Raw genomic sequence first — 21,198 nt, forward strand, 5'->3', positions numbered from 1 at the left:
AATTGTACATACATTGCAATCTACTGAACCCCATTTGCCAAATACAGTATAGGCTATAGGGGCTATTATGTTTGATCTTTTTTTAAGAAACACAATTCAAGCTTGAAATTTCCGTGTGGTTTATTTGCACTCAATCATGTGATAAAGAGCTGCAAGAACACATAGGATAAAACAAAACCAAACCTCAGTGAAAACACAGTAGGTTATTCAGCACCAGTGAGGACCTCTTACACTGCAGTCATATCGTGTACAGTGTGGTTTGGACTATGGCAAAACAATAAAGTATATTCTTCACAAACAAAGAGTTATATGATATGTTCTCAGTAGCTTACAATGGAACAGTGTCAAGACAATTTGAAACCCCCCAAAAAACATCAGTGGTTTTCGTTGACACAATCGTGAATAAGCATGCGGTCCAGTAATATAATGACAGTGCATTGTTGAATGACATTATGACATAAACACATAACACACCTGAAGAACTTGCATTTGTACATTTCCATTTCCATTATTAATACCCACGATTCAATCAAATTAGATTATGCACTTCTCTTACCCAATCGACAGTGTTACAACATTGGAAGTGTCAACCCAAAAGATATACAAAACTGTCAAATACTTTTCAGTGCAAGACCAGAATTCCCTCAGTGTTGTAAACAAAACAAAAAAGAACCCCAAAGACATAAAAAAAAGTGTTATGTGCTCAGTAGTTAGTTTGCACATCCTAAAAATAATCACAATCATAAACATGCTATCTCGAGTAACTGTATATGTGTTTAATGTGAGACTTCTCTTGTGAGAAAAAGGCATTTCCGAGTGAAGCTAGCTAACTGGTCGCTAAACAGACAGAGAAAAGTAAAGAAATATCATATCACCACTTACACAGAGAATGATGCTAAATATGAGTCATATCAGTGCCTCACATATCATTTTGTTCTATGCCACAACAGACATACAGTCAACACAGCGTAGGTTCATTCACATTGATGGGAGATGAGATGACCAGGAAGGAAGAGAGTGCTACGATATTCAACTCTAAACAGCAACATAGAAGCTATAACGACTCTGAATTTACTTAGCCTACGTATTTTGATGCCCGATGTCATCCTTAGTTGTTCAGGACTCATGATTATACTTTTGACAGTGCTGTAAAGGGGAATGACATCTTTTCAAATAACATTGTAAGATAAAAACCTTTTTTTGTGTGTGTGTGTGTGTGTGTATCAGCTTGCATTTGACTTTTCGTCAAAATGAGACAAATGGAATCATGTTATATCATGTCAAGTGCTTTGAGATATTGTGTAGTAAATAACTAATCACGTGAATTCATGACTGTTCTGTATTGGTAGAAAAAGTTGTTTTGTTACACATAAAATCATGTAAGGAAAAGGCAGCTAAGTAGTACATGATACAAGTGCAATATTGTAGGTTAAACAGTGAGGTAAACCAATGATCAACTCAATCCCATCCTCCCCTCATCCCCCTAAAACCATTAGTGTATAATGACATTGAGTACTTCCTCTAAAATACACACATTTATCCAAAACAGTCAACTAGCAACTTAGCTACCGTGCAAATTTAGTTTAGATTTGTCAAACATGTGTTAAGCCCAATATTGTTCAGGGTTTGACCATACAGGCAGATATTCCAAGAAATATTACAATGACATCAATGTCATATGAATGTTACTCAGACCCTGTCGTCATATATACACTAAATACGTGAGTTGGTTTTTGAAATAACATGTAAGATTTTCTTTTCTTTCTATGCTTTCTGGGTGAACGTAAACAAGCCGTTTGTCTTAGTTGACCCTGAACTTTCCTTCAGGTTTCATTCTAATAGAGAACTACAGTAATTGTTAGGTTCTAGAACTCACTACTCTTCCACACAGTTACCAGATGCCACTGGATCGACCACCTGGGGGGGCCAGAATCCTTGCAGAAGATCTCTTTGGGATTTTATCATCAACCTGGGCACCTGGAGAGATTGATAAAACAACGTGGCAAATAGCAATCTGTTAGGTTCACAAAATGTAGCTAATTGTGCATCTTTCCAGTAGAGATTGAAACACATAGATATAGTAGATACTGCATTAGAGCTGGTGGTTAATAAAGTTATATAGGCCTTAAGAGGGAGAGATGCAAATGATACAATTCCAAATTGCAAAGCGATGTGTGTGTGTGTGTGTGTGTGTGTGTGTGTGTGTGTGTGTGTGTGTGTGTGTGTGTGTGTGTGTGTGTGTGTGTGTGTGTGTGTGTGTGTGTGTGTGTGTGTGTGTGTGTGTGTGTGTGTGTGTGTGTGTGTGTGTTACCAGAGAGGCTGAAGCTGGACTCATGCAGGTCTCTCTGTCCTCCGTGCTTGGTGTGTGGTCGTGTTGGAGTGTCCCCGTCACATGGTCCACAGTCCTTCTTCCCAGAATTCATCAACGCCACATCTCCTACGTAGGGCTCACGCTCCACGGCCTTCAGGGTCTGACACTGAGAGAGAGAGACACACACACGTGCACACGAGTAAGCAGAGATGCAAACACACACACACACACACACACACACACACACACACACACACACACACACACACACACACACACACACACACACACACACACACACACACACACACACACACACACACACACACACACACACACACACACACACACACACACAATAATTTGTCTCTGGTTATACACACAGTCATAACACAGGAATAATACTTTATGACAATCAAGACAATCTGAAGCAGGTACGGAAAGTGTATGTGATTCAAAGATCACCTTTCATCTGCGGCAAAATTCATAGGTAAAGGAACATTTTCAAATCCACATCCTGTTGATGGCTTTTTAGAATACCTTCTCCCGCTGCACCATCTTCTTGTAGAGGTAGTCAGGGAAGGTTCTGAGAGGATAGAACTTCCCAGAGCCCTCGGAGCACGTGAACACTCCGTTCTCATAGACCAAACGACCACGGCTAATGGTAACCAGTGGGACACCATGGCAGCGAAGACTCTCGTACAGGTTGTAGTCTCCACCCTGCACCTGTGTGTCCACAGATATGGTCCTGGACACAGAGAAATATATTGTTTTAACACATACAATAGGTTATTGGTCTCGTGTGGCTCAGTTGATAAGAAAAGTATCTGGTAAGTGGCATATATTATTATTGTTACTCTATACTGGGGCGGCAGGGTAGCCTAGTGGTTATAATGTTATACTAGTAACTGTAAAGGTTGCAAGTTCAAATCCCCAAGCTGACAAGGTACAAATCTGTCGTTCTGCCCCTGAACAGGCAGTTAACCTATTGAAAATAAGAATTTGTTCTTAACTGACTTGCCTATTTAAATAAAGGTAAAAAAAATAAATTAAATTAAATTAAAATAAGTACTCTTAGAGGTAAATGTTCCTGAAATAACCTTTTGGGTTGCCACACCGGCATAATCTTTCTAGTTGAAAAAGGTTCCAAGAGGAACCCCTCTGAAAAGGGTATTCGGGGAACCCCTGTGTAAAGGTTCAAACCGGAATATTTTTGTGATAACATATTTTTCCTTTTTTAATACATTTACATTTACATTTAAGTCATTTAGCAGACGCTCTTATCCAGAGCGACTTACAAATAATAATATATTGTAGAGGTGTCAGCCTATCAGATAGGAGGCGTGGCTTATTTTAGGCGTGGCTTATTTTAGGCGTGGCTTTCAGGTAGTTATTTTTGGCCACCCGTTAATGTAAATGTCATTCCTGTTCATCATGTTACGTTTGAATACTGTAAATTTGAAAAAGTTATTGAACATTTTTGTATATTACATACTTTTATATAATAATAACATTATTGATTACATATAGTAATAAAGTTGCATAAGCATCTTGAGGAACTCACCTCTGTTAGCCTCATTAACTCTAAAGGGTGGCCCAAAAAATATCTATCTGAAAGCCACATCAGGGTTCCCCAGGAACCCATTGCTACATTGAACCATTAAAGATTCCTCCAAGAACCCCTCAACTAACCAAAGGTGCAAATATGAACCGTTTAGTCGCCACTAATTCTAAGAGTGTATAAAAGAAAAATCCTTAGCATCCCCCAGAGGGTAAACGGTCGCCGTAGCGGTAGTAGTGAGAAGGGAGGGAGTGAGGGGACCGTGGATACGGTTACATACCTGGTCCCTTCAGGGTCCCAGACCACCACGTCAGCGTCAGCCCCTGGGATGATCCTACCCTTCCTGGGGTACAGGTTGTAGATCTTAGCTGCGTTGGAGCTGGTCACCGCAACAAAACGGTTCTCGTCCATCTTGCCTCCGACCTACAGTAGCAGAGGGTCAAAATGCCCCATGTCAGAGGGAGCAAACCTGTTATCAACATGTCAAGCACTAAACTCAAACAGCATATGTGTTTGACGGGGACCACGGCACAACAAATATTGCAACAGATACATGTCCAACGGCAACAAGGTATCACGGTAGTAGTTAGTTACAGCAGTCACAATAGCAGATCCCAACCTTTCTGTTGTCTTTCTATACAGCCGTAGATCTTTGCCTAAGTACAAACAGAGATACATCACGTTTGCTTACCACTCCTCTCTCCCAGATGACGCTCATGCGGTCCTGGGTGCCCGGGACTCCGTGGGGGATCTTTGTGAAGTCGTCCTTGCCCATAGCCTTCTGTTTGGTGGTGAAGGGGCGGTGGTCAGACGCCACTACGTTCAGTGTGTCACTATAGCGTGTCAGAGAGAAGGAGGAGGGGATAGGTCAGGGGGGAAATATAGGGGACGCAAATATCAATTCTATTAACTTTGATAACACTGTGTTCAGAGTTTCACTGTTGAAGCACAATTATTATTTATTTTTTTACCCCCTTTTTCTCCCCAATTTCGTGGTATCCAATTGTTAGTAGTTACTGTCTTGTCTCATCGCTACAACTCCCGTACGGGCTCGGGAGAGACGAAGGTCGCGAGCCATGCGTCCTCCGAAACACAACCCAACCAAGCCGCATTGCTTCTTAACACAGCGTGCATCCAACCCGGAAGCCAGCCGCACCAATGTGTCAGAGGAAACACCGTACACCTAGCGACCTGGTCAGCGTGCACTGCGCCCGGCCCACCACAGGAGTTGCTGGTGTGCGATGAGACAAGGATATCCCTACCGGCCAAACCCTCCCTAACCCGGACGACGCTAGGTCAATTGTGCGTCGTCCCATGGATCTCCCCGTCACGGCCAGCTGCGACAGAGCCTGGGCTCGAACCCAGGGTCTCTGGAGGCACTGCATAGCCTTAGCCGACTGCGCGACCCGGGAGGTCCCTCAGGGGGGACATTTTGTTGAAATGTTATAATACCAACAGCAAAAATGATTTATATATATTAATGAGAGCTACAAGCGCTGTTAAGACTGGTGCCTGGATTCAATCCAACACAGATGTATGATTTGGGCACAGCTGTAGAATTTAAAGGCACTTTCCCAGACATCACATTCACTGAATAAATCACCTTCAGCAGGGTACAAAGGAAATGTGCCCCTCTTACTTCCCAAGTAGACTCATCAGGTAGGTGTGTGTGTGTGTGTGTGTGTGGTGTGTGTGTGTGTGTGTGCTCTTACTTCCCAAGTAGACTCATCAGGTAGGTGTGTGTGTGTGCTCTTACTTTCCCAGTAGACTCATCAGGTAGGTACGTGTGTGTGTGTGTGTGTGTGTGTGTGTGTGTGTGTGTGTGTGTGTGTGTGTGTGTGTGTGTGTGTGTGTGTGTGTGTGTGTGTGCGTGCGTGCGTGCGTGCGTGTGTGCTCTTACTTTCCCAGTAGACTCATCAGGTAGTTGGGTGTGTTTGGGTCCAGGCGTAGAGGAGGAACAGTGACGTAGGCTGCAGCATGGGCCCAGTCCTGATGGTAGTACTGCAGACCGTTCAGCACCGCATGGGCTGTGGTCGTCTCCCCATGGACCACTTTACCTATAGGCAGATTATATAGATGGATTTATACATATCCATATACAGTGCCTTCGGAAAGTATTCAGACCCCTTGACTTTTTCTGCATTTTGTTACGTTACAGCCTTATTCAAAAAATTACTCAATCGTTTTTCCCCCCTCATCAATCTACACACAATACCCCATAATGACAAAGCAAAAAACAGTTTTTTAGAAATATTAGCTAATTTATATAAATATAAAAAACTTGAATATTACATTTACATAAGTATTCAAACCCTTTACTCAGTACTTTGTTGAAGCACCTTTGGCAGTGATTACAGCATCGAGTCTTCTTAGGTATGACACTACAAGCTTGGCACACCTGTATTTGGGGAGTTTTTCCCATTCTTCTCTGCAGATCCTCTCAAGCTCTGTCAGGTTGGGTGGGGAGCGTTGCAGCACAGCTATTTTCAGCTCTCTCCAGAGGTGTTCGATCGGGTTCAAGTCCAGGCTCTGACTGGGCAACTCAAGGACATTCAGAGACTTGTCCCCAAGCCATTCCAGCATTGTCTTGGCTGTGTGCTTAGGGTCATTGTCCTGTTGTAAGGTGAACCACACCAGTCTGAGGTCCTGAGTGCTTTGGAGCAGGTTTTCATCAAGGATCTCTCTGTACTTTGCTCCGTTCATCTTTGCCTCGATCCTGACTAGTCTTCCCTTCCCTCCGCTGAAAAACAATCCCCACAGCATGATTCTGCCACCAAAGAGTTCAATCTTGGTTTCATCAGACCAGATAATCTTGTTTCTCATGGTCTGAGAGTCTTTAGGTGCCTTTTTTCAAACTACAAGTGGGCGGTCATGTGCCCTTTACTGAGGAGTGGCTTCCGTCTGATAAAGGCCTGATTGGTGGAGTGCTGCAGAGATGGTTTTCCTTCTGGGAGGTTCTCCCATCTCCACAGAGAAACTCTGGAGCTCTGTCAGAGTGACCACCGGGTTCTTGGTCACCTCCCTGACCAAGGCCCTTCTCTCCTGATTGCTCCGTTTGGCCGGGCGGACAGCTTTAGGAAGAGTCTCGGTGGTTCCAAACTTCTTCCATTTAAGAATGATGGAGGCCACTGTGTTCTTGGGGACCTTCAATGCTGCAGATAATCTTTAGGGTAACCTTCCCCAGATCTGTGCCTCGACACAATCCTGTCTCGGAGCTCTAAGGACAATTCCTTCGACCTCCTTGGCTTGGTTTTTGCTCTGACATTCACTGTCAACTGTGGGACCTTATATAGACAGGTGTGTGCCTGTCCAAATCATGTCTAATCAATTGAATTTACCACAAGTGGACTCGTGTGTAGATTGCTGAGGATTTTTTTTTAATTAATCAATTTTAGAATAAGGCTGTATCGTTACAAAATGTAGAAAAAGTCAAGGGGTCTGAATACTTTCTGAAGCCACTGGACTGTGATGTGTAGTATTGGCCAGTTACTGTAACTAACTAACTAACTAACTGACAGACAGACAGACAGACAGACAGACAGACAGACAGACAGACAGACAGACAGACAGACAGACAGACAGACAGACAGACAGACAGACAGACAGACAAGACAGACAGACAAGACAGACAGACAAGACGGGGTTCCAAAAGCACTTGTAGTGAAGATCAGCCCAAGCCAGCAAACCACATGAAAAGTAATCCGCGGTATGCACAGGACAGGATACGACAGGACAGGATAAGATATGCCTTGGCCTTACCCTGCATCTTGGCTGTGGCAAGCACATCTCCTGCTGACATGCTGGACACGTTGACAAGGTAGATAGGACAGTGGGCCTGAAAGAGAACGACAGAGAGTGAGACAACATGTCTTAGAAAGAGTTTCACCAAAAGAAAACATGCCAAATGCAGGACTGGTTCCAGATACTGCAGGGTATTTCGGGGGCAGTTACCATTGTACTGAAGTGCTTGATGATAAAGAGAATGCGACAACTTGACACAGAACACACACTCACCCTATTGGCGATGGTGATCGCCCGATGGGTGGCCTCTGCCTCCAGCTGTGAGAAAAGAAAAAACAATCGGATATTGTGTTGAGTTGGTAGGGTCATTACAATATTATGAAGGGCTGATATCTATAACATAGGCACTGGAAATGCTTCACTGTAACGGCTATGTCTATGAAGTCATGAAAGAAAAGGGAAGGAGTATGTGTCCATTATGAGCACAGACTACAACAGTAATATATAATAATATCATGAGAATATATGCCATTTAGCAGACGCTTTTATCCAAAGAGTAAAGAGAGTGTCTTACCTCCTCTGGTCTGCTGATCTCAATGCCCTCTGGGCCGCTGATTCCCAGGTCCAATGCCTCTTTGGCTCCCTGGAAAACACACAGGAATCCTGGTGTATGTTGCTGTATCACTGATAGAAACCGGATGTGCACTAAATATGGCTGACGGTTCAACCATCACGAATGTTGGATGTCCGTTCAAGACATTTGAACTCGACGGCAGGGATGGGCAACTTCGAAAAAAACGGGAACTCATCATGATGGGGCACAATGGTGCTTGGGTCAGTTACAATGGTCCCCCCCCCCCCCTCCAAAAAAGTTGCTCTATGGGCTCTGTCTCACCTCTGACCTTCCTACACAACAGCCCTAGTCTCCTTTGTGTGAATAAAACTGCTTACTGTGATGACAGCCCCTCTGTCAAACCAGCACCAGTCAGTTTCTCACACTTTTGTCAACTGTTTGTGTCAGCCAATTTCTTACAGTTGGATAGATAAGGGTTTTTAAAAGTAATGAATGAAATTAAGCTGACTTTGTCGTATTTCTTTCTGAACAAAGACATGATGGAAGAAAAGTCATTGAAGTGGGACTACATATCGAACCAGATTCGGAGACTCACCTCGGCCACTAGTTCTCCGTTCTCAGCGTGTACACGGGCCACTGCCCCGATGTCCTTACAGTTCTGTAGGGCCTGGAAAAGCTCTGAGTCCCTCAGCATGAACAGGTCCTTATAGGCCATGAACATCTGGAACGAGTTGATCCCTTTATCTCTCACCAGGCTCTCCATCTCAGCACGCACCTACAGGTCAGGGGTTAGAGGTCAGAGTTCACCTGAACAAGATGAACACAGTCAGGAGTAGGGCTGTTACAGTGACCGTATTAATATAATAATATATGCCATTTAGCAGATGCTTTTATCCAAAGCGACTTACAGTCATGTGTGCATACATTCTACGTATGGGTGGTCCCGGGGATCGAACCCACTACCCTGGCGTTACAAGCGCCATGCTCTACCAACTGAGCTACAGAAGGACCACAGCCGCACCGACGGCCACGAGTCATGACGGCAGTCAAATTGCAAGTGACCGTTTAGTCACGGTAACTAGGCTTCTCCAAGCTCTGATGCTGGTGGTCATTAGTAGCCTACAAAACTTGCTAACTGCCTGGTACTCAGCACTCTATTGTCCCTCTAATCACTCTGACATCAATGCAAATGTAATCGAAAATCTAATCAAACACTTCATGAGAGCCCATGAGCTCATGTTGCTCAACATTTCTATGGGCTATGCAATTGTGTGAGAAAACAGAGTGATGGCCTCTGTTAAAAAGAGGAGGATCCCATCAGCCCTTCTATAGACTAGGCCTACTATATTGTTTTCTCAACTTTCCTAATATTAAGCACATTGCTTCTCTTTATAACAGGAGTATAGCCTACCTGGCTGTCATGAAAATGAACCACAGGAAACACGTTCTCCATACACTATTTAAGTGCATAGATGACATGTATTTTTACCTCCCGCCCCTGTTTCGATTACAGGTGCATGATAATGGTCCATTCTAAATCAAAACAAATTTCACACATATATTATTTAGTATAAGTAAAGATTAAATCAAGAATAGTCTAAATGGGTGACAATATTAGCCTATCACTTATATATTATCACTTGAGAATGATAACCATCTTAAGGCAAGAAACACTGCATGCTTTTTTTAATGCAACATTTTCAAATCATAGTCCCACACCTCATGTAGCTTAGCCCACGGACCTATATGTTCTGATAAGGTTTGTATCACAACTAAACAGGCCAAATAACTTCTTAAAATGAAGCACATTAATCCGCTATACAATGTGTATAGAGCCTAACTGGCATACATATGCAGTGTGTGAGTTTCAAGTTTGGCGAAGATCATTTGAACCCATAAAAATGCACCTTCATAATAAAAGCATTACATGCATAATTGCATTTGTGGTCACTTTAGATAATGGTGTTTTACTGCTAATGCAATATTCACACTTATAGCCTACTGCCGTGTGCATTACTGTGCATATAAAGTGAAGAAATAGCCTAATAGTTCATCAACATTTTAAGCTAAACGTTCTGATCTGTTGCTTCAGGCTCATTGCTCATTGTCCCAAACATAGTCTATATTTATTTATTTATCGCACAGAATAGAACACGTCAACTTTTGTACAATGGGGGATAGTAGATTGACATAGGCTAGTAGTGCTTTTGCTGTTCGTTAGGCCTACCCATCTTGTTGGCTGACGAACAGTAAATGTGAACAGTTCTTCCAATATCTTCAATATGCGCCTCGGAATTGGCCCCGACTTGCCTGTCTTCACTTGTTTGTAGCCTGTGAGAAAGACCCGATCACGTGACGGAAAGCCAGCAGTTATTTCCTTGACAATCACAGGCTGACAAAATGGCAGGACCGCCACAGCCTTAGTCAGGAGTCATACCTTTTCATACTATTGTGCCAACCCGAATCGTAGTGTGTTGGCATCGATATTGTCCTTTCAGTGACATTTGCAGCACAGTTTCAGTAACTCTGGCGGATGTGTAACCAGGTCAGTGCAGTACAGATCTTAGCTCAGTTAAATGAAACGGGTATGAAAACACCAGTTATCAAGGGAGTGTAACAGTTACCTTGGGCCCCCACCAGGTGACCCCCATATGCAGGGCGTAATCGCAGCAGGCTTTATTGTCGGCCTGGGAGCGGGCCTTCTCGTAGGCTTCCAGTAGAGATTCATTCTTCTCTGGTAATACATGTCCTATAACCATGGTGGTACCTCCAGCCAGGGCTGCCTGTTGACAGAACCACCAGTATCTCAGATCAGAGAAGAGACAGACATTAAAAGGATGGATACCATTTTACATAAAGGTATGTTATACTGAACAAAAATAGAAACGTAACCTGTTGGTCCCATGTTTCACGAGGTGAAATATACTTATTTTCCCTTCCATACGCACTAAAATAGTATTTCTCTCAAATTTTGTGCACATGCCCAGCACCTTGAGGAGTATTTCTGTCCGTAATAAAGTACTTCAGTGGGGAATGACTCATTCTTATTGGCTGGGCATGGTTCCCCAGTGGGTGGGCCTGGCTCCCAAGTGGGTGGGCCTATGCTCTCCAAGGCCAGCCATGGCCAGCCAGGGCCTAATGAATTTATTTAAATTGACTGATTTCCTTATATGAACTGTAGCTCATTATAATTATTGCAATTGTTGCATGCTGCATTTATATTGCTGTTCAGTATAGGTACTACGTTACATTAAGGAATACTTTATAAAAGTGTTTGTAAATGGTTTATAAGTAGGAGGACAGCGAGACACAACACATTTAAGTATCGCTAGGCAAAGGCTCCATAATGATGTCTGGTCTGGTTAATTAATGCCAATGACAGTATAGGGTTAATACATGCATCCATTATTCTCTATAAATTCCGGGGGCGAGACATAATTAACATGCCAACATACCTCAGGTTGAAAACCAACAGTAAAAGGTGTCAATTACCCCTAATGTTTATTTACTGGATGGGAGGTGAAAAACATCCATCGGTAACTAGATTAGAACATGGGAAGGGGACTGGGAGATAATGAAAAGATATTACAGAGCATGATGATGGTCAGTGAGCTAATGTATATCAAGGAACTGTCAGTCTTTTCATTGTTTATTACACGATCAATCCGCTATCCATTCAGGGCTGTTTACATCTGAAGCAAAGGCAGACGTACTAGATCGAAGATGTAGTAACGAGGAACACATTGTATGGCCCGTCGAGATAGTAAAACTGATATATATATATATATATCCCAGAGATTCCAAGGTATGAAAGCTTGACTACTGCTCCATTACATATTTGTGAGTGTACTAAATCCTTACAAAACCAGGTTGATACTGATGTGACCAACAAATACATTCTATATGACATCTTTCCAAATACTTGTAGTCTGTTACTAAGTGAATGCTGCAAAGAGCATCTTTGAGTCAGCTGACCCTAGAGAGAGTGGAGTACTGTCTGGTAAGGACTGGGGGTGTGTCTAGTGTGTTGGAGAACTATTGTCTTCAAGCACAATGGCCTGAGTGAAAATGCTTCGCAGCAGTCTTTGCAGCAGCCCGACGGTAGCCATGGAAACAGAAACTGATCTGCATTTGTCTCTGTACTCTAGCCGGGCAGCACGGCAGCAGCTGCCCGGCTAGACAGATCCGCCAACCCCAGTAGAGCAGAAAGATAACATCTCCTTGGCTAGCTTGTCGTTTATGCCTAAAAACACAGCTATGTTCTCAGACTCTATATGTCATCTCTGGGTGGTAGAGAATAGAGAATGATGATTGATGAGTCATGCATGCCCGGAGGTGATCTGGGATAGCCCCAGTCTCAGTGTGTGACCCTCCACCATTTTCTCTCTCTCTCCCTCTCTCTTGCCTGTCTCATTCTATCTTTGTCTGTCTGTCTGTCTGTCAGTCTGTCTCTCTCGCTCTCGCTATCCCTGTAGCATCTTCTCTAGCTCTCATCTGTCTCTCATTCTCTTTCTCATTCTCTCTTTGTCTCACTCTCTCTATCTCTCTGTCTGTCTCTCCCTATCTATCTCTCTGTCTGTCTCTCCCTATCTATCTCTCGCTATCCCTCCACCATCTTCTCTCTCCAGTCTGTTCAGTGCCCTGCTGTGCTGACTGCATCAGGAGTCAGCACACCCTGCTACAGCTTCCACAGCTTTCTGCCACATTATCTATATAAATCATTTATGGGGTAGGTGAGATATGTAATAAAATAAAATAAAGATGACTCAGAATAATGGAGAATATTATATAATAAATAACTTGAGTCAGCAGCCTTTATGTATCCACTATCTTTGTCAAAAATCAAAGCAGCATCTCTGAGTCTGAACCACGCCCAGTTTATTACTGTAGTAGCTCTCTGAATATTTCTTGGTCTCAACCCCTAGCTCCTAGCTACTTCTGTAGATCAAAGAGTCATTACTTGGTAATTTGGTAATTACTTCAACGTGCCTTCTGATAGGCTGAGAGGGGTTTTGGCCATTGGGCCTACCGTTTACACTTTTTATAATCTTTCACATCTACAGGAAAGGAGTGTCTAGGGATGGATGAGGGGCTAGGGCAGGGTGGGCAAATATTCGGCTCGAGGGTCACATCAGGATTTTGAAATTCAACGGAGGGCCGCATTTTTGGGGGGACCAATTGTTTGTTAAAATCAATTGACGGGGGCCTCCCGAGTAGCGCAGCGGTCTAAGGCACTGCATCGTAGTGCTTGAGACGTCACTTCAGACTCGGGTTCGAGTTTCCTCTGACATATTGGTGCGGCTGGCTTCTGGGTTAAGAGGGCATTGTGTCAAGAAGCAGTGTGGCTTGGCTGGGTTGTGTTTTTGGAGGACGCACGGCTCTCGACCTTCGCCTCTCCTGAGTTCGTACGGGAGTTGCAGCAATGGGACAAGACTGTAACTACCAATTGGACACCACGAAATTGGGGGGGGGGGTGATGTCTCGCGGACTGGATTGAAGTGTCCGGCGGGCCAGGCAAGCTGGGAAGATGAGTTTATTTAGTTGCCATGGTACATGGCGGTCCACTGGGTTACCGGGAGAGGAAAATATGTTTGCCAGATGGTTGTTTCCCACTAGACTGGGCCAATTATTGTGTATTACATGGTACATACTAATTATGTATCTGTTTTTCCAGTTCAGTTCAATGACCTACCATATTAGTATAATGTATTACTAAATTCCCAGAGAGTATTGTAATAATGACATCATTGCAACCATTTTGCTTCCACTGGGATTTGAATTGCTGTAACTGAGTAATTGGCATTGCTAGACAGACCTTGCCACAGGTTTCTACCAAAATACACACATAAGGAGAGTAATGCCAGAGTCCTAAAGCACCAGCCCTTTTTAATCAATGAACCAACCAATCAAATGTGATTGACCCAGCCCCCTTTTTGCAACCACATATCACAAGGTTTTGTTCAGTAACCCCGCCTTAATCTCCAGAGCATGCGGCAGCACAGTGGCAAAGAAAATCTCCCTAGAAGGAAGAAACCTGGAGAGGAACCAGAATCAGATGGGAGACCCATCCTGCACTGGGCTACACTGAGGGTTACCGAGGGTAATGCCAGTGTCGTTAAGCATGGTACTTCCTCTCAACCTCACGGACAGTCGTAGAAAAGCTGTAGATCATTCGTACCTTGGTGCCGCTATAGTAGTCGTCTACGGTGGTAGCGTTCATGAAACTCTGCTGCAGGTGCACGCTGGTGTCAATCCCCCCGGGGAGGACCAGTTTCCCAGAGGCGTCAATCACCTTGGCCCCTCCTGGGATCATCAGCCCCTCCCCCACTTGCTGGATGATGCCGTTCTCAATGTACACATCCGCCTCCTGCGTGACGTCATCGTTCACCACCTGGTGTCAAAAGGGAGAAAAGAGCAATCAGGTGTTGGACAGAAGAAAATGCCTAAATGAAACAGGTAATAGTTTTGTAATGCTTCACAGTCATTTCTTTTAGACGAACATGTAACAGCCCAACAACAACAGTCAACACGCCCACCTTGCCGCCCTTGATTAGGATCCTGGTTGTCGCTGAACTGGAAGACATGACGGCTCTGGAAGAGGGAGATGAGAAGTAAAGGGTTGGACAAAAACACTACCATGCTTTTCTCATTTGTGGTGCAGGGAGTTACAGCCCCAGAATTGATAATTGTAGAAGAAAAACTATTTTTTAAGACCTCTGCATATTTTCTCAGGAAGAGAGACAAGCAGACAAAAAATAAATAAAAACGTTTCACTCTCATGGAGAACGGTATTCGTTTCTGACCAGTTATACCACCTCAACTACAACTAGAAAAGCTATGGTACCACTTACTGTCATTGGCATTGCATTCAGATGTGAGGAGGCAGTGACCCACTGAAGAACACAAATGAATTGCTGTGTTCTAAAACAAGCTATAGCACAATAAACATTGTGTTCTCAACTTGGCATGGCCAGGCTGCTGTGACATCAACGAATGGGCCTGAGGCGGTGTCTGTCACGGAGTATGACCAAACATCCCTTAGCGTAGGTGTCCGTCTGCCTGCCTGTCTGCCTGGACTAAAAGTCACACACTGGTTCACACTTTTCATCCATAACCATCATTTTTTTTCTCCCTTCTAAAAACGAAATGTAGCACATTATAAAGTGAACCTGTACATACATATTGTAGAAGTGTGTTGTGGTACGAGACATAGAGGAATTTCTTATCGCATCCGAACATTTAAAATATTTCAATATTCCAATACTATAATCTTTCATGGATTGACATGAATAAAATGATAAATACCCTCCAGGCACTCCTCATCTTTATGTGTGTGTGTCTAGGTGGGTGTGGGAGTGGTAATGTATGTGACAGTGTGGGTGAGGCAGCCGGCAAGTTTACCACATGCTCTCTATCCTCATGGATCCAAATTCGGAGCTGAGATCATCTATATAAAACGATGACATCTTGCACATGAATGCTCAGACTCAAATCAAGGTCAACCGTAAAGGCAAGACAGCTGATGTCTAAAATGTCATATCATGTTCATTTGGAAAGGTGGGAGGAAGGGAATTATGCACCAACCATTGGTTATCCATCACTTCCACTGACCCACATCTGGCTGAGTGTTCTAGGATTTAGGATTAATGAATGAATGAAGTTACAACAATATGCCTTTCGTGGGTAGAATAGAAACAAATAGCCTACAGGCTACCTAAAAAAAAAAAGAATCGACTCATTTTAGGGTGGAGCACAACTCATCAGTGGTAGCGCTCAAATAAAAGGAAGGCAGTCTTCTGTCGCTAAAATAATTGTCGGATCTAAATCTATTACTATTACAAACAGCGTTTAGCATGTTCACACAAAATTGACACCAACCTGGAAATCACAGTAGCCAACGTAGATATTTATTTGGAAAATTGATCATGGAGTTTGAAACGTCCCAAATAGATTCCCTCATAAAGTATAGCCATTTCAAGGTTTATAGCCTAAACCTGTTATAGGCTAGTCTGTAACAAATACGGACAGGACACACATGTCATTTACTAAGGTTTTAAATCACTATGTAAATAGATCTAAAATGATCAATTCCACATCCCACTTGACACAAAAGAAACACCGGCCTTCCTCCCCCAGGATACATAACCGACCCAGAAAACGGTCTCCAAAACCCTCCCCATGATGACGGAACACTCCATAACAAACACCCTCTTCCATCCCACCGCCTAAAGATCATGTTGCACTTGCAATCGTAGTAATCGATGGGCCAAATACATAGCAAGTGTAATTGGATAGTTATAGCATTTAGCCTATGTCCCCAGTCCGAGTTCAATATACCGTCTGCCGGTATGATCACGTAGGTTCTAATTTCGACTACCCCCCCCCCCTCACACACACAAAAAAAAGCCAAAAGGAATCAGGATGACAAAATCAGAAATGAAAAATACGCAGTCAGGTCTCCGGGTAGCAATCCCTTTACAGACGTTCAGCCAGTCGGCATAAGAAACAGAGTATCCACATAAAAGCAAGCATCCGTGTCTAGGGACGATCCATACACCCGCATAGTCTGGGCCCTCAAATCGAAGCCTCTTCACATAATTCTTAGTAAATAGCCTATCAGTACGCTACAAAGTTGCACATCTCAATCGCGCTCCACATACCTCTCCTAAAGGCCTACGGCTCCAACACGCCTTTTGGGTTACTTTATGATAGACTACAACAGCACCAATCCGTTGAATGAGACGAACACTTGCTGCAGCCAGGGGCAGATGCTTCACTCTGAATCCAGCCTGCTCAACCTCAGGTCGCAGCATCCAAGTCCGTGCGACGTGCAGACGCTCCAATCACCGATAGGGAACGCAGACTCGATCACCAGATTAACCAATTACTTTGCACTTCAGGCGTGTCCATTTGGAAGGGGCTGTACCATTGTGGGAGGAACAGGGTGTGAACTGTGATTACAGGAAAGGAAAGATCATGGATAAAGCAAGGAGCTCATATAATCCCTAGCCTATAAATTACAATACACATTATTTCTCAATAATTCATTAAATATACTATTCAGATGTGCGGTTTGTGTAATCGTTATGAAGACAAGAGAACACATTAGGCTATAATAAACACTACAAACAGTATTATTATTAGTAGTAGCAATCATTAAATGTGTGAGCAAAAGCAGAACTAACAAACGACTACCTTTTATACTGTTAAAAGAAAAAGGTCCCTCTGAGATTTTAAAAGTCATTTTGAAAGATTGTAAAAGCAGTTTAAAAAGTAGGATTTAGCTATAACTTTAGTATGGATGTGCAACACTGTGTTATTATGTTGCCAAGGAACCTGATCAATAGTGATAAGATTTTGTATCGTTCAATTTATTCTTGGTACAGGTGAAGAACAACAGGAGCTGTCATATTTTTGCACAAAAACAATACATTTATTCAAGTGTTCTCCAGCACAAATACATAAAGGAGCCGTTTTCTTCTTTCTGGGTACTAAAACATAAGTATTGGGTAAAGGGTGGAGAATGACTGCTACATTTGATCATCTTAAAGAAGAAGAACATAGGCCATAAAACAGGTAATATGACACAAAAGAAGAAGCCACACAGACTTGAGCGCCAACTAACAGTATCACTGGATTATAGAACTGACCTGTCTGAAACAGTGAAATGTCACGGTGAGCATCCCGAATGGCACCCTATTCACTCTATATGGCACCCTATGGGCCGTGGCCAAAAGTAGTGCACTGTAAAGGGAACAGGGTTGCCATTTGGGACATAACATTTGCCAATAATAACAAAAGCATCAAATCAAGAAACGACAATTGAAAACAAGACATGGAAGATAGGATATTATGGCATGGAATGTAGGATTAAGAAGCAATGCGAATGCCAAGTTTTAAGCATACATTATGCATTATGCTACAGTAAAAGTTCTTACCGAAATGTTTCTCTTTTTTTTTTGTTATTTCCCATTACGGAGTACATGGTTTCCCCCCACAGATAAGCACCAATCAACTACAGCAATTTCTAGTCTAAAACAATATAGGAAACTCATAATTTATTATTCACAATTTTTTCAAGTACAAAGTTAAAATGCCTTTGTTAATATATGCATCATATGAGAGTGAAATAATAGTGCTCTTCAATCATTACTATAAGGAACTTAAAAACAGTCATTGTCAAGACAAGTTTTATTTCTCTTCCAAACAAATATATTTTTTCTTGATTAGATAAAATTTTTAGCACCGTCGGAAACACCTACAATCCCTCTTTATAGTTCTTTAAAGAAACAAAAGCAAATAATAAAAACAACAACCAGAATAAAAACGACAACCAACATTATGTAGGGCTGTGCAGTGAAGTATAGACCGTTCCACCTTAAAGCTGTCATTATTAGGCTACTGTTAAGATCACGTGGCACATTTCAACTGGATTCGCTCAGAACATTGGAAAACAAAACAAATGAACAGTACTAGAAGGCAAGACTTGGAGTCTTACCCACCTCTAATGTTTCATAGCTTATTTTGATGAAATCGCTTCAATTTGACTTGATTACATTTTTTTTTGCGCTCTTCTTCCAATTCCATGATATATATTAGCAAAGAATTATATTTGTACATCTCATAGGTAATAAAAAAAAGAGAAAGACCAACCAAAACCAGCAACAGGAAAACTCTATGTACAAAATGTACATATGGTCATTTGCTATACAGAAGGGGAATTCATGTCAACACAACGCACAAGAATTCCTGCGAACCCAATGTGTGAAGTTCAACTAAAAACGGTGGCACGGATACAGTAAGGTCACTTAAGAACTTAATCATGTATGAAACTACATTTATGAAATTAAGTCATATTGAATATTTTCGTTGGGACATTGGTAAGTCATAATCTCTGCTCTTTGGGGGGGCACTGTTCAATTTTCAGTTCTTGACAAACTCATTTCCAAATCTTCCACATTCAAGGTCATAATAATTCAGATCATCAGAAAATGCAGATTTGGAATGTAAATCCAAGTTTGGGTAATAATCGTTTGAATAGCTCTCTCTCCTTCGACTCGCGAAAAAATCCCCATCAGAAATCCTACAATCGCAATAGAAATAGACACATTCTTTTTCATCCGGAGGATGACACTGAATTACTGCTTTGAACAGAAGACGACATGTTAACGGAGCACATTAATCATTTTCAATTCAATCTACTGTACACCGAGTAGCAATCAATAACTCAATCGTTTCCATGGATACGCCACTCTAAATAATCCATTATTTCACCTCTATTGGCACAGCCCTACGGTATAGAAAACATACTGTATTACACAATGGTAAAAACAGTTCACCTCATAAAAACAAAAACAAACGTTTCACAAGAAAGAAAAACAAGAAATGTTTCTAATACTAACGGGAAAAAAAGAAGTGTACATACAAAAAGTGCTTTATAATGTTGGTAAAACAGCACAAAATTGCTATAAAACGGTAGAAGAGCATTGTGAAGCCGCACCATATTGTTTGAAGACTTGCACCTGACAGTATCTACTATCTAGTGTGCAGGGGTGAGAAGGGAAGGGAGAGTCTTTACTTGGTTGTGGAAACACCAGGGCACCCACACTCCCTCCAGTCCACCGACCATTGCGCACTAACAGTTGTACAGTAATGACATGGGTCAGGATGGAACTACAAAAAAAAGTAGTTCACCACAGACCTTGATCAATATTTTTTGTTTTGTTTTTGTAACTACAGAAAACATCACGGCCCATGTGGCTAGCTTCATTTTGTGTTTGTGCAGAGTCTTGACACGGGCAGGCACGGGGGCCTGAGTTTGGGTGTCGCGAGGCTTGAAAAATGATTGAAAAAGCACCAGTACAATTTGTTGTTTAAAAAAAAAAAAAAGCTGTTAAAACATAGGAAAGAGGAGGACATGGCATGCTATTCCGCAGTCGTCTGCCACCACGCCGTATTTTATCGCCACTTTGAAGTCATTTAAAGTTATTAAGATAGCACGTAACTTCTTTAAGTGTGAAAACATCACACTGAAAAAAACAACTTTCCAGCCAATGTTTCCCCCCCCTCCCCCATCTTGTCTAAAGTGTAGTGCCTGTGGCACATGGGCTGTGATGTTTCCTATTGTCTCGAAGCACCATGGTATTGTAACCATTTTACAGTAGTACCTTAACCTTCAGTTAACTGTGTATATAAACTGTAAACAAAGAGGTATATGTGATCTGGTGTTTTGGATTCATTAAGACAGCTTTCTGTGACACTGAAGAAAATCCCCCTTATTCACTTTAGCTCTGCAAGGCTCAGGAGGTGGACTGCTTCGTCCACTTCAGATAGAGGCCAAAACAAAATCATGCCTACACAGCCAAAACCATTCACATAACATACTGTACACACAGTATGATAAACTCTTATCTTTCAGATCTTTTCCAATCACCCAATCCTAGTCTTTATTAAAAATAAAAAATAAACTTTTTTAAAAATCACACAGATCCTAGTTTCTTCTTCCTCAGTGCCTTGAGAAGAAAGCCTTGTCTCAAGTATAGCTTGCACAAATAAATCAATAAAAAAAAATACTGGATAACACTGCTAAAAAGGTCAAATGACATATACAAATTAAATAGAATAAGAAGTACATTTCAAAATACAAGAAATAATGTGAAATATCTACTCTGATGATGTTTTGCTTGCCTGAGAAATGATACCAGGAAGTAGTATAATTTCACCACAACTCTTGTTTCTAGTTACAACAACAGTTATATGTTTGTGGTGGTTTCTAAGCCAAGTCTTGTTAAACACAGGCAAAGTACTCTTTGAGTGGTGCAAACAAGTGACGGATGACCGGTACACTCCACGACCTTCCCAGAAGCCTTTGCCTGGCCAGCCGACTCATGTTGGACACGTCTGTGTAATGGACAGGGAAGCCAAACACCCTGGGGAAGGAGACAGTAACCAGACAGCCACCAGAGGGAACAAGAGACAGACAGACAGAGCAGGAGACAGACCGACAGATAC

The 21,198-nt window shown here is 42.4% G+C and overlaps 2 protein-coding genes across 7 annotated transcripts in view; both read right to left on the reverse strand.

Annotated features, from left to right (window-relative positions):
• Positions 1-102: 102 nt before the first annotated feature.
• On the reverse strand, positions 103-17,020 carry LOC124002244 (dihydropyrimidinase-related protein 5-like). The gene is made up of 14 exons (XM_046309610.1): positions 16,848-17,020; positions 14,724-14,778; positions 14,366-14,578; positions 10,812-10,970; positions 8,783-8,962; positions 8,188-8,256; positions 7,887-7,931; positions 7,632-7,707; positions 5,773-5,929; positions 4,564-4,705; positions 4,153-4,295; positions 2,852-3,059; positions 2,312-2,477; positions 103-1,977 (listed from the first exon to the last, which is right to left on the reverse strand). The coding sequence occupies exons 2-14, from the start codon at positions 14,769-14,771 to the stop codon at positions 1,892-1,894; spliced, it is 1,692 nt and encodes a 563-aa protein (XP_046165566.1). The 5' UTR covers positions 14,772-14,778; positions 16,848-17,020; the 3' UTR covers positions 103-1,891.
• Positions 17,021-17,596: 576 nt separating this feature from the next.
• Positions 17,597-21,198, reverse strand: part of LOC124002163 (DNA (cytosine-5)-methyltransferase 3A-like) — a 72,016-nt gene continuing 68,414 nt past the window's right edge. For all 6 annotated transcript variants that reach the window (XM_046309485.1, XM_046309484.1, XM_046309483.1 and 3 more), the window contains one exon: positions 17,597-21,116. In XM_046309485.1, coding sequence (XP_046165441.1) covers positions 20,975-21,116 — 142 coding nt within the window. In that variant the 3' untranslated portion in view covers positions 17,597-20,974. The remainder of the gene's footprint in view (positions 21,117-21,198) is intronic.

This window comes from Oncorhynchus gorbuscha, linkage group LG17 (assembly GCF_021184085.1).
Source record: "Oncorhynchus gorbuscha isolate QuinsamMale2020 ecotype Even-year linkage group LG17, OgorEven_v1.0, whole genome shotgun sequence".
NCBI classification, from domain to species: domain Eukaryota; kingdom Metazoa; phylum Chordata; class Actinopteri; order Salmoniformes; family Salmonidae; genus Oncorhynchus; species Oncorhynchus gorbuscha.